The sequence below is a fragment of the Acinonyx jubatus genome, chromosome A1, assembly GCF_027475565.1.
Source record: "Acinonyx jubatus isolate Ajub_Pintada_27869175 chromosome A1, VMU_Ajub_asm_v1.0, whole genome shotgun sequence".
Taxonomy (NCBI): domain Eukaryota; kingdom Metazoa; phylum Chordata; class Mammalia; order Carnivora; family Felidae; genus Acinonyx; species Acinonyx jubatus.
The window spans coordinates 186565071-186579592 of NC_069380.1; the positions used below are offsets into that span (position 1 = coordinate 186565071).

Consider the following 14522-nt stretch of genomic DNA (forward strand, 5'->3'; position numbering starts at 1 on the left):
GTAAATAAAAATACCATTTGCTCCTCTGTGACATTAAAGAATGAATGGCTACAACTCATACGTGTTCCCACTGGAAGTTTCCCAGGCCTATTTGTTTGGCCTTGATTTTTACTGAACCACATGTAGAATTACAAAATTTTGAGGGCTTTGAGGAACATTTCCAGTCATCAAGTGTAGCTGTTTATTGGAAATGCAGAAAAAGAAGCTCCAAAGCCATACAGTGACTTGTCCTGGGAACACGTTAGCTACTACTTAGTGCTGGGGTTACATCCCTGTTCTCCAGACACCAACCTCACCCCTGATTCAGCTTTCTCTTGTACCAGCTTTTCTCATGATATCTCCTTAGTCTTTTAATAAACTTCCTTATATTTACCAAACCCTCCCAAATTTTATACATGATGGCATTGACACTCTAATGACTATTATTTATATCACATTTTTATGCAGTACAATTCCATTCAAATCAAAAATAAAATTAAGAGGGGTGCTTGTGTGGCTCAGTTTGTTAAGCATCTGACTCTTGATTGCACCTAAGGTCATGATGTCACAGTCGTGAGATTAAGCACTGCATCAGGCTCCTTGCTGAGGGTGGAACCTGAGTAAGAATCTCTCTGTCTTCCTCTCTCTCTCTCTCTCTCTCTCTCTCTCTTCCTTTGACCCTCTCCCCCACTTAATCTCTCTCTCTCTCTCTCTCTCAAATAAAATTTAAAAAATAAAATTAAGAAAGGTAGAGAAAGACATCACAAATAATCTTTCAAAATTTCATAATGTGAATATGATATATAAATGCTGTGTCATTTATTTTACATATATTGAGGCTTACATGTATAAGTTTAATTCAAAATTGATAAAGTGCATGGATTTAAAATAATTCATGGCTTCCTACTTTTCCTGAATATATAAGTTGCCAAGTCTGTGTGCAACTTCTACTTACTGATCACCTATTAAGTAGAAGATGCTTAATGTAAAATTATACTTTATTTGTAAGGAATAAAAGGAGCAGTCTGAACCAGTTGCATTAAACTTTGAATGTGGCTTTGAAGAACACCTTTCAAGCCCAAGTTATTTTATGGGGAATCATTTTGAAATGAGCCAGCATATTCAGAAAACAGATTTAAAATACTCTAATGGGATCTTTAATGTAGTTACATAGTTACAACCATGCTCACCTTATTCCTAAAAAAGCTTTAGTCCATATTTTTACTTTTAATGACTAAGGCACTTGAAATCTATCCTCTGTGTTGATAATTATGGGATGGTTAAAAACAACTTTAAGATGACATTGTCCATTAGTTGTTTGTAGTGCTTTCAGGAAGTACCCATATGTGCCTATCACTTGAAAATGGAAACCACAGAAGTGTGATGCCTTTCTAATTTTAACATAAATCAAAGACAAAATTTACACCTGGCTGCAGTCATGTGACTTTTAGGAAGAAAATGGATATCTGTACAGTGTTGTGTTCATTTCATACGTGTGCTCAAAGCCAATTGCTGGAATGGCTCCCTGCTGGTCTGAACTAAAACCTTCCTCCTTATTCAACCTTACTGGCTTCCTCTTTTTTAAAACCACAACTCCTTAGTTTTGGATTCAAGCATACCCCCTTAAGGCTCTGACCTTTCTTTTCAACATCCTTGTGCACTATTCATCTTATGCGTCAGTCACACTGAGTTGTTAGTGGCTCCTTATACCCATTGTGATTTTTTTTCTGCCTGTACTCTTGTCTTTCTTATGCCATTCCTTGTTCCATAATGCTCTTCCCTCCTCTCTGTGCCCAAATTCTTCTGCCCTTTAAGATCCAGTAAAATACCACTTTTTTTTTCTGTGAAATCTTCCTTACAGTTCAGATATTGAATATTTTCTCTTCATCCTAAATTCCTACATGGTCTTATCATTACCATGTTAAGTTCCTTATAACTTTCTATCTTTAATTATTGTGATTTAAGGGGATGTTCTTTCCCATAAGGCAGGATCCATGCTAAATTCAGCTTAATCTCACACAGTGTTTAGCACAGATCTTTACATGTCAGAGGCATTAATTTGTATAAAATACTGTTGGGTGACACCATTCATTCATTCATTCATTCGTTCATTCAGACAAATGCTTCTTATTAGCAACTGTTGTATTCAGTGATGCTTCAAAGTGTCAGTACCAGATAGATAGATTGCAGTTTAGTTTTTCTTAATGTGTGTGTGATTAGGTAGTTTATATTTAGATGTATTGTGCAATAAGGATGCACTTAAATACCTTAGTGTGAATCTGTTGGTTATGGTGAGGGTTAAGTAATAATAAAACTAACACTTTCTTTTTTTTAAAGTTTGTTTATTTATTGAGAGAGAGAGAGAGAGAGAGAGAAAGAGAGCATGCACACGTGCACACGGGGAAGGGGCAGAGAGGGAGAGAGAATCCCAAGCAGGTTCTGCTGACAGCAAGGAGGCAGATGCGGAGCTCGATCTCACCAACTGAACCACGAAATCATGACCTGAGTAGAAATCAAGAGTTGGACGCTTAACCAACTATGCCACCCAGGTGCCCCAACACTAACACTTTCTAAGTGATTGGTATCAGTGAGACCTTCTCCGAAACTCATTATAAGCATTATGTCAATTAATCCTTAGATTAATTAGATTGCTAGCCCCCACCCCTGTCCTACTTTTTTCTCAGATAGTGAAACTGAATGCCAGAGAGGTTGAGTGACTTTCCAAAGGTTCCACAGCTAGTAATTTGCAAAGCTTAGACTTGAACCAAAATCTTTGTTAGTCCAGGGTCATCTTTTAGCCATTCAACAAGAATGTAGTAAAACCTCACTTATCCAGAAAAACTGTTACATAACCTTACTTAAAAAAAAAAAAAAAAAGAGGGGCACCTGGGTGGCTCAGTCGGTTAAGCGGCCGACTTCGGCTCAGGTCATGATCTTGGGGTCCTTGAGTTCGAGCCCCGCGTCGGGCTGTGTGCTGACAGCTCAGAGCCTGGAGCCTGTTTCAGATTCTGTGTCTTCCTCTCTCTGACCCTCCCCTGTTCATGGTCTGTCTCTCTCTGTTTCAAAAATAGATCAACATTAAAAAAAAAAAAAAGAAAGAAAGAAGAAGTAAATACAGAAAATAACACACTTAGGGGTAACCAGAGCAGTAATTTTTAATAAACTATCATCAGTTTTCCCAGGTCACAGCAAGTTAGAAGGAGCGAACTAAAGGCAGGTTGTTAGAAGCAGGCTCAGTGACAGCAGAAATGACAGCCTAATGTGAAGGGCAGAAGTGGAAAACCTAAAAAGCAGACGCAGAACTATATTACTGTGTGGCACATTAATGACTGTTCATAATGACAGTGGCCCTGAGTCATCAAGACAGAGATGGCAATTATATTCAATATATTCTCTCTAAAACAGCAAGATGGGTGTAATGCATCTTCTGAAGATTTCCAGTGAAAGCAGCTGTTGTGGCACGCTATTAAAAGGGGTTTGGCTCTGGTTTTCTGTGGAGCTCACTTCTTGAAGGGACATGTTGAATGAGGAATTACTGAATATATGTGCAAGTATCAGTGTATACAATATGCAAATGTGACCTATACCATCAAATAAAACGAATCTCTGTTTAGTAGCTTATAGCTTTGATATCCTTTTCTTAGAACTTTCAAAGATCTTAAAAAGGTGGGTTCCTTCCCTGCTACACCATCTAACAGTCTTTTGGCTTTTATATTTTTCTTTCCTGACTCCATAGGCAAATATTCTGCCTTGCCAACCACCAGCTTTGATAACAAACATTTAGTCTTTCCCATAAATGTATCTGGATTTGCTTTTTCTTTTATATTTTAATTTTCAAACAAACAAGCAGCAACCCTGGACCCGAAGCCAGGCCCGAGTAGGGAATGATGTTCCTTCTTAACTGAATTTAGAAAAACAAACCTTGAGAAAGAGCTCATTGTGTAGTTTCAAACCACAGGGGCTGGCGTTACTGGTGTCCAGTCCTCTCCTTCTGGAATACTCTGGACCTCAGGAACTCACCAATGCTTTTCCAGCTCCCAGATGGTCAGGATTGGATCCAGTCTTTAATGGGGCCCAGTTGGCACAAGATTTACATCCTGGGAAAGAGCTAGAGAAAGTTTGTTTAAAAAAGAAATTACTGAAAAATAAATAAATAAATCAACCCACAAAACCAAAGGTAGTTCAAGTATAATGTATTTATTTTAGCCTTTTTTCTCCCAAATCTGTTATTTTGAAATATGATCTTGTTGCTGTTTTGTTTTATACAATTAACTGCATTGATTTAGGGACCTGGTTAGTTTTTCGATCAGAAGAATTAGATAGTATATTTTTATGAATGCTCAATTAGGATACCAGGAAGCTTGAAGTTTTTTTGGGGGGGGAAGGGGGAGGATTAAAGTAACAGAATTTTTCAGTGAAAAGTTTGTTGAATGGAGTAGTATTATTTCTTCTTCATAGATTCACAAGTGACTTTATTGACTCTTTACCCAAAATTATTAGTGGTAGTTAATAGCATTACAGTATTTATTCATTCAATGTTCAGCAAGTATTATTGAGGCACTATTAAAACTGGAAACATAGTAGTGAAAACAAGGAAGACAAAGTGCATATCCTCATGGGGCTTACAATCTAGTTGGGTGATGCAGACAATAAATAGGAAAATGTGTCTACATCTTTCTACTGTGTATCTGTGTCTAGCTCTATGCATGAGAGAAATTTCAGACACTGCGAAGAATACTGCTGACTCTTCAAAAGCTAGGTTTTAAATCCCATATTTAACTCAGTTCCCGAGACTTTAGTTTCAAGTCTCCTCTGACATTCATACATAAAGTTTATCTTTGGGAATTCATGTGACCCAACATATTTTGTTAAACATTGGTTTAAAGTTATTTTCTTGAAAGGACAAAGGGAAACCAGAATGTTTGTGAAACAGTAAATGCCTCCACTGGCTTTCTCTCACGTTCTCTGAGAAATCATATACTGCCTTTGAGACAGGCAATTCTTGGGAATGAAACAATCTGTGTTACAAAACCCGGAGAACTCTGATTAGGGAACAAACAGAATACACTGAGGAACTCAGGAGAAGATGGCACCCCCTGATTTATGTTGTGTCCACTGCAGGGTAATAGGGATATAATATGGAGGTTCAGCCAGCACGGTCGCCATGAATATACACTTTTCATATTTCAGCTTCCTTTAGGAACTCCTGAAAATGATATTTTTTAAATGCCATATTTAACTATAGAAAGATAAATGTTCCAGAGTGGAGGAAAAACAAGTTTGCTTGTTTGGTCACTACTACTGTGGTGTCTCTTTAAAATCCTTAGTCAATTTGGTTTTGGAGCTTTAATTATGCTTTTATGCTACAGTTTTCTTATTTAAATGTCTGCTCTATGTCCATCACTCAGCACCCCCTGCCTATCTCAAAAGAGATGGATATTATTATCCTAATTGAGGAGGAGGGCGAATGCTGTGAGAATTATTAATACATAAATTAAAAAATTAATCTAGAAAGTGCTTTAGGGTCCCTAGAGAAGTGCTACCCAAACACAAAGCATATTTAACATTATTATAAGTACTCCCACAGAGCAGATAGGCCAGTGCAGTGTGAGATGAGTAAACTGAGGCACAGAGAGTGACAATGGGCCCATATGCAGATGGGCCAGCCTATGTTAGAACCTTGAGTGGGTAACATGTAAAGACCACTGTGCCAGACCCCACTTTAGGCTTTTTCTCGTCATGAGTATTAATTATTTCTCCGGAGAAGAAATGTTGCCTTGCCTGGTTTTTTTACCCCTCCTCTTTAAGTCTTTGCTGTTTGGACATTTTTTTTTTTTTTTTTTTTTAGTGTTGAAAGTGATTCAGGCCCAAATGGCCAAAATATTAAGTCCTAAGGTTAGTAAGGAAAAATCACTAATATGCTTTCTAGTAATCCCAGTTATTTTTTTGGCTTTGTGGCTTGGAACTTCAAGTTGCATTCATTTCATATAGTCCCATTGGTTAGAAAACACGCATAAAGGCTTATCTTGGAATTGTTCTTTCCTGTTTTGCTGAGAAATAATTCTCAGCCAGTTTCTCAACAACGAAAAAGGCTATTTTGAGGACCTACTATGTTCCCAGAACCTTTGAGGATGTAGGAGAAGCTGAGGACCATTTCCATCCTGTCAACAGCGGAGACAGGGTGAAAATTGCACATAACAACAATTACGGAGAAACCATAAGCAGTAGTCGGGAGGGACAGTTGTGGTTGTACAATGGTGACCATCAGTCAGAAACACTTGCCACTCCTTGGGCCTATTTCTTAACTTGCCTGAAACTCATCTTCTACATTTGTGAGCCAGCTAATGCCCATCCCTGCCCCTAATGCTGCCGGACAGAAATCACTGAAGGAGCCTTGCACAACACTTGGCACGGAGTTAGATGACAGCAAAAGGCCACTGTTGCAGAAGCCACTGTCAAGGTCACCACTGTCCTCCATTTAGGTGTGAGCTAGAAGTGCTACTGGCTCTCAGAGAGGACAGTAATACTGAAGACTTGACCTTTTTACCCAGAATTCTGCAACATGTTTCCATTAATGTTTTAAAATACTGGGTACTCTCCTTTACCTACCATGTGGGTGGGACTTTTGATCCTGCAAGAGGCTTTTATAAAAACTACTTAGAGAATTGTTCTCTCCCATACTCTTCTTCTGGGCTTCCAGAAATTTCAGACTGCCTCTTTGGAGGTTTGTATCCACCTCCCTGCACCCTCCACAACCCTCCCTTTATCTGCAGAAGTGCTCCTCTTTCCTGTTTCTTTCTTTCTTTCTCTTTCTTTCTTTCTTTCTTTCTTTCTTTCTTTCTTTCTTTCTCATTTATTTATTTATAAGTTTATTTTTGAGAGAGAGAGAGAGACAGACAGAGCACAACCAGGAGAGGGGCAGAGAGAGAGGGAGACAGAGAATTGGATTCAGGCTCCAGGCTCTGAGCTGTCAGTGACAGAGCCCGGCGTGGGGTTTGACGCGGAGCTCGAACTCACAAGCTGTGAGATCATGACCTGAGCTGAAGTCGGAGCCTTAACCGACTGAGCCACCCAGACACCCCTCCTCTCTCCTGTTTCTTACACTTCTGTGGAGGACAGGCCCCGTCCACTTGCCCTGGGTGTGCGCTCCATCTCTCACCACAAGGGTGCTTCACCTGGCCGACCAGCACAGGACGCCTGGGCTCTAGTTCTCTGAGTCTGGAAAGAGACGATGCTCACACCAGCAGCTTGGAAGGAGCATGGTCACTGCTGCCTCATGTCTTTGGTGTGCTGGCAGCCTCTCCTGGGGCCTTGCAGAGACTGTGTGTATTTTTTCGTCAGAATGCCACACTTAAAAATTAGCTTTTCTGATTATAATATTAATGCACTCTTATTGTTGAGAGGTTAGAGAATTCAAAGAGGTACGCAGAGAAAAATAAAATTACCTATAACTTTGCAATCTAGTGGTAACTTCTCTGGACACTTTGATGATTTTCCTTTCAGTCTTTTTTCCACGCAAATGTATATCTACTTCTTATATGATTACATGTAATACATATTGCACAAAAACTGGTATTATTATACTTTTGATATTTAGTAATTTTTTCTCATAATAAAAGTAATACCTGTGAATGTACAAATTTATTTATTCCAGAATTATTTACATGATTATTTCCTGTGCAAGTGCATACACATACATAGATAAACACACAAAATGCACACACACACACACACACACACACACACACGATGGTGGGGGGTGGGGAGAGAGAGAGAAGACGAATCACATAGAATGTCATCAGTCCAGAAATAAACACTGTTAACATTTAGCGTTGTTCTTTTGTTGGCTACTTTTTTAGTATTACTTTCTTAACCTTTTTTTCTTTCCTTTCATCTTATTCCTTCTCACAGGAGTCACAGACCTTCAGACATCCTCTTCTATTTTGCCGCTTAGATGAAATCTGAGCAGTGGTCTCATGCAGGGACCTGAGTGCTGAGCCAGTTGGATAACTCATTTTAAGAGCAATTTAGTTAGGGAATGAGAGTTAAATATTATCAGGTTAAGAACAGTGAACGCTTATGCATGGGGATTACTATGCCTAATGGAGTCAAGCCTCCTGTAGAATTCTGGCCTAATTTATGTTAAGTATTTATTCCAGAAATATGTTGGAAATATCCTGTAGGTAAAGCATTAAGTTGGATACTTTAGAAGATATGAATTAGACCTTGTCACCGATCTCAGGAACTATATCTGATGAGAGAAATATGGGTAAGAAAATACTTATGGCACAGAGTAAAATCAGATATTAAGTGTTATAGTATGAGTGTCATAATGATATAGATTCTTGTAAGTTTTTAATTATATAAATTATATATAACTCATAATTATATAAAGGTGCAGGTAACTCTGTCTCTGAATTTTAAGATCAGGTAAAACTTATTAGAAGAGAGAATATATGGTCTCAGAGAACAAGCAGAATATCAGTAGGGGAATGTTTAGGCAATAAGTAACACGAACAAAGCAAAGTTGCTAGGCAAGGCTGTGATGTGTTCCTGTGTCCACATGCCCTACCCCCAGGATGTGGAAAGGCAAAGTGGGAAGCAGCACTAGAAAGGGAAATTGGCTGTCAGGACTTGTAGTGCCTGAATATTTTGCCAAGGAGTTTGAATTATATACTGTATGTAAAGGTGGCATGAGCATTTGAGTAAGGGAACAGCATGATGAGGTTGTATATGAAGAAGAGAATTCTGACAGAAAAAGTGGAAATAGAGACCATTTAAAAGACAATTATACCATTATAATGGTGTAAGAAATGGTGACAACCAGAGCAGAAGAAAGTGGTGAAGCAAAGAGCCAGTGGAGTTCATTGGAAGAAAAATCAAAATAAGTAAAAGAAATATTGAAGGGAGAAGAAATAAAGAAGATTTACATTTTCTATTTTGGGTGATCCAAAGGATAGCATTCCCTTAACTGAGAGGGGGAACACGGGAGCAAAAAATATACTTATAAGTAGCAAGATGATAAATTTAGCTTGTGTCACATTGAAATTGAAGTGGCAATAAGACATGTTGGGGAGATTCTGTTACTCTGTTGCTAATAAAAGTTTGGTGCTTGGCCAAAGAGATCAAAGCTACAGGTGTAGATTTAGAAGTCAGTTTAGCTGAGGTGGTTGAGCCAATGAATGAACTCAAGAAATATTAAGTAAGTAAAAAGAGAAGGAAATGTAGAACAAAATTTGTAAAATTTCAATAGTTAATAAGCTGGCAGAAAGGAAAAGTTAGCAACTGAGGAAACAATGAATAAGAGAAGAACTCTAGAAAACACTTATTTACAAGCACAAGATACTGGTTTTCTTCCTAGTGTTTCAAATAATATTCGTTAAGCTTGCTTGACCTTCATCTGTTCTCATCCGGAATATATATCCTGCAGGGATGAGTTTTAAAAGATAGTGAATGTGAAAAGGCTTTGTAAACCAACAGACAGGCATGTCTTAGGTCTTACAATTAGTGTCACAGAAGTGAGGAAAGTAGAGACTTCCAACAAGAGAGAAAGTTGTGTCCGATGCTAGAGTTTCATAAAAATATTTATTTTTAGCTCAACTCGTTTGGTTTGCAACTTAAGGAAGTTAAGTCAAGAGTGAATCTGTTCTCTAATCACTTAGAACAGCATTTCCCAAAGTATGGAGCATGTGTCTCTGGTTGTACAGGAGACAACGTTGGATTTGACACAGACATCGAGCAGAACTGAATTACATAGTGAGAAAGTTATTATTATTATTTTTTGTCTTTTAATCCTTCAGATTTATGTTAAGGGAAAACATCTCAGTTGGGGCAAATAAGTCTGTAATATCTAATGCAGGCTAGTCTCCCCTTTCAATAAACTCCTTCAGGTTGTCAACATTATTTAGCTAGAATATCATATTAACTTTAAAATTACCTTCCATAATACCTTCTTATTTGGGCCGGGATACCAGTTTTCCAGGTGGGGTAGTGATACAGAGTTTCCTTTTAAAATAAGCTATTTTAAACAAAAAAGTAATTGACTTTTAAAATATTAAGTACTTAATTGTATAGGTGGTATACAGAAATGGCAAAACTGAGAGAGTGGTATTCCAATGATGGGAGTTTGGAAACTTTAGGTTTATCAGAGCCCTTCCTCCTTCTGTTGCTTGGAGTGGCTGCCTTAGTTCAACCATGTTAGAACAATGTGGGAAATTATCCATCCTGGGATGGTGGTGGGGTGGTGGTGGTTGTCTTGGGCTCTAGACTTCCAGATCTAGACCCTGTTCTTCCCCTAAGATGTTGGGTCAATTTTTGAAGCCAGTAGATTTTTCTAGACATTTGTGTCTTTAGCTGTTAAAATGAGAATACTAGTTTTAAATGATTACTAGCATTTCTTCCAGCAATAAAGTCTGTGATTCTTTGAGTGATTAGTAAATAAGCCTATGCTTTCAAATTGATGGAGGTTAGAAAAAATGTTTTTCCCCTGTAAACCATCAATATCATGTGTCAATGCCAGAGGCTGTTTGCAGACTAACATCCACGGCAAGGAAAACATCAACAAATTCATTCTTCAATGATAATTCATATTTTACCTCATTTGTGAAGGATAGTTATTTCAGGAAGGAATCTCTGCTTTAGTTAGGGCAATTGATTAAAGTTGAAAGTGAAATCGTAAATGAAAGTCTGTGTCAATTTCCTGAGCCTACTGCTTAATGCCAACACCTCACTCTTAAGTCAGTAGTTTCACTGCAGTCCTATGTAATCAATTCAGAAAGCCCATGAATTTGGTTCCTTGGTGTAGCAGCTCATAAGTTATAAGTCCTTATACTTAAAAAAGATGTTTCTATTCATCTATTTATTAATATCTTTCCATCTTTTAAAATTTATTTCCCCTGAAAGGGAGGGCAGATGAAGTGTTTTCTAACTGGCTGAAAGTTCTAAGTATTCTTGTGAATTAGTGTAACTCTACATCCCAAGTAACTCTTAAAAATGGAAGCATACCACCTGTTTGGAATATAACAATATGGCGACTTCCATAATCAAAAACATAGCCAAGGACCAGGCAGCAAGTGAAAAATGAATATAGCATGGGGATAGAAAAAAACACCCACACAGTCTTGGAATCTGAAAAAAATGAGTTTGTTACTTCCTTTAACAATGAATCATAGAGAAAAAAAATTTGTCTCTAGGTAGGAAGTGTTTGTTGCTGCCATCTTTTGCACTGCATCAGTGTCAGGTTTTGCTCTAACTTGTGCTAACAAGGGTTATCTTTGGGCAAGCAACTTAGTCATTTTAGGATTGTGTTTGCACATCTGAAAAAAAAGGGATAATGATAACAATAATTTGGTCATTATTCTGACCAAATTAGTGTCTGCATGTAAGTTCCTCAGCAGCGTAGTAGATACCTCCTAGATACCCACCAAGTGTTGATTCCCAGCATTGCAGAAACGCTATTGACTGGTTGAGATTCAACATGCACTTGATTTTGAAAGTTCATCTTTTACTGCCCTTCAGAGGCTCTTTCCTTCTTCTATTCTCTATACATTAGTAAACTTGATTTCCTGATTTTGATGCTTACAGATTAGAAGACCAGATTAGAAGGTGTAAAGGACACGAGGAGAAAAAAGACAAGAAACTGAACAAAATAGAAATAATTTAAAAATCACAGCTATCCAGGGCCATTTAGTGAGGGGAAAACAGCCCCTCATGCCTCAGTAGTCACTCAGTAGGCTTTTCTATTTTACAGCAAGATATGATATGAAGTATTCCAAATGATGATCTTGATTTACCAAGATTAAATTCAAGTGTATATACTCTGCTGATTTTAGAAAAAATACAATGACTTTGAAAGAAATTAAATATAAAAAGGACAAAATTTTAAGTAAATAATTTTTTGTATGTTTTTCCGATTGAAACTTTAGTCATTCAAAACTCTTAGCCATAGATATGAACTAGGTCTCTAGGCGTTCCACAGAAGCATGATCTTAACTGAAATATCTTCTCTGTGTCTTCAGCAAATAAACCAGGGCTTCACACATTCTGTGGAAAAGGATAGGCATTTCTTTTTCTTTTCTTTTTTTTTTTTTTAAGTTTATTTATTTTGAGAGAGAGAGCATGAGTGGGAGAGGGGCAGAGAGAGAGAGAGAGAAAGAACCCCAAGCAGGCTCCATGCTGTTAGCACAGAGCCGTATGTGGGCTCGATATCACAAACTGCAAGGTCGTGACCTGAGCAGAGATCAAGAGTCTGATGCTTATCTGACTGAGCCACCCAGGTGCCCTGGAGTAGACATTTCTAAATACTAAGTTAAAATGATTTTTATGCAGATGGCCTTTGTGTTTCAAGAATGAGCATTTGACAGAAATTACTTGTGGACTTTCACAGTAGCAACTTTCTCAGATTCTTTTCCCTAGGACTTGGTGTTAGGACGGTTTACCCGGGTGGGACCCAGGGGCTGACACCTTGATTCTTATAGTGTCACATGTGGTTCTTTCATAGTGTTACCTGTAATTCTCTGGGGAAAAAAATTTGAATTTGGTCTGGTTTGCACATTAAAACAAAAGCATTTTCTAAGTTATCCCCATAACATAAGTTAGTACAAACTCAAGCGATAATCCATTATATACTGACTCAGTACCAAAAATATTGAATCAAATGAACCTGATATGAATCAAGAAGTGGGCAGATGCAGATACCACAGAGAGCGAACATGTAGAATCCAGCACCATCAGAGGTCAACCAGTCAAATACCAGAGCTGGATTTTTCAAAGAACCAGATAATGCCAGTTTTATGGCCATTAATAACATTTCAGTTATATAAGCAAAGATAAGAGTAATAAGAAAATAAATTCTGTTTCTCAGTGTAATCTGATTGCCAGCAGGGTTCAGAAATGAACTTTCTCATTGTGCACGTGGCATTGCATAATGGACCAGTGATCATTCTGCAGCCCCCTCCCCAAACTTCCATTTCCCTTTTATGGACAGTCCTTAGTTCTGCCAGATCTCTAAGCCATTCCAGGGAGGCAGATTCTTTGGTTTCCCCTTAAAAGCTCTTTGATTGTGCCTCTGGTAGTTAATGCACCAAATGGTCTTTAGGGGTATTTCATACGTGTGCTCTGCAGCTAATCAGAGTGCCTTGGCCCACTGATTTCCTACTTCTGTGTTTTCCACATGTTTAAGGGCTTAGTTCAAACACCAGGCCCACCCACTTTTGGAGAGGCATGGTAGAGCTCAGCTCTGATTTGGGTCTCTGCCTCAAACAGAGATTTTCCAAAGGATATCCTGTAGTGGATGAATCATTCCATTAGGCCATGTTCACTTTTCAAACCAGGAAGCAGAGTGCCTGTTCTGTAGGGAAACTCAGATAAAGTTGTTGTGGCTGTGCTCAGAGCGCTTATAAATATTGTTGTCAGTGTCTTTGATACAGGTTCCATCAAGATAGTATGTAAACACTGACAGGTTAATTATGTGTTTTAAAGCTTTGTTTATTGAGAGCTGATAGGAAGGCTGTGAAATGAGTCCTTTACATATTGCAGTGACAGTTTTCTCCCCCATGTCTTCCCTAGCTGATTACTCCTCATGCCATCCGTGTGCAGACCCCTCCTCGGCACATCCCTGGTGTTGTAGAAGTCACATTGTCCTACAAATCGAAACAGTTCTGCAAAGGGACACCAGGAAGATTCATTTACACAGGTAAGAACCACTGCAGATGGTGGACACAGAGCTTTTCCTTGGCCTTGTGAGTGTTTTACTTTATCTTACATGTATACGTGTGCATTTTATTTTAAAATCTAGTTTCCAAGACCCTCTTTCTTTGTCCATTTCACCATATAGATGATTACATGTCTTGCTGTTATTATTATTGTTGTTATCATCATTATTTAAGATTTCATCTGGATGTTCATGTTGAACGACAGGATCAGTGGAAATAAGTGGTTGGATACCTGAAGAAGCAGCATGAGAAATAAGAAAGGGGGAAGAAGTTCTAGACAATTCTCCATCTATCTGGATGTTAAGCCATCTGTGTTGTGGTTTATTTGCTTTATGGAGTTAGGGATGTGCTTTAGTGCAGTACAACTTTCTTCTAGCCTGGTCATCGCATTTGTATTAAAGAGAATTGGTAGTTTTCATATTCCATTCTGAGTTGGCACTTTCTTCTCCTGTAAACTGCATTTTGCCCTCCCCAAACAGTCTTTGCACATGGACCTGCCTTGTGGTAAGAAGCTAAGGTTGCAGAGTGAATGTGAATTGATCACCCAACAGATGGAGAGAAACAGGCAGGTTCCCTGGGGAAATGCAAGTATGCAGCCTAAGGGTCCAGTGTGTACTTTAGGAGAGCCTCAGATTACAATGTGCTAGCCAAACACCCACGGATCTTTCTATAATTCAGATGCTGGTTCAGTAGCTCTGGGTGGGACCTGAGACCCTGCATTTATTACAAGCTCCCAAGTGAGGCTGGTGATCTTGGTCCAGGGACCACACTGGGAGAAGTGACATTCTAGGCCCTCTGCTTTGTATTGTCATTCCTGCATAACTGTCTCCA

The 14522-nt window shown here is 38.5% G+C and overlaps 1 protein-coding gene across 8 annotated transcripts in view; it reads left to right on the forward strand.

Annotated features, from left to right (window-relative positions):
* Positions 1 to 14522, forward strand: part of EBF1 (EBF transcription factor 1) — a 388437-nt gene that overhangs the window by 294953 nt on the left and 78962 nt on the right. For all 8 annotated transcript variants that reach the window (XM_053199629.1, XM_027033273.2, XM_027033265.2 and 5 more), the window contains exon 10: positions 13546 to 13672. In XM_053199629.1, coding sequence (XP_053055604.1) covers positions 13546 to 13672 — 127 coding nt within the window. The remainder of the gene's footprint in view (positions 1 to 13545; positions 13673 to 14522) is intronic.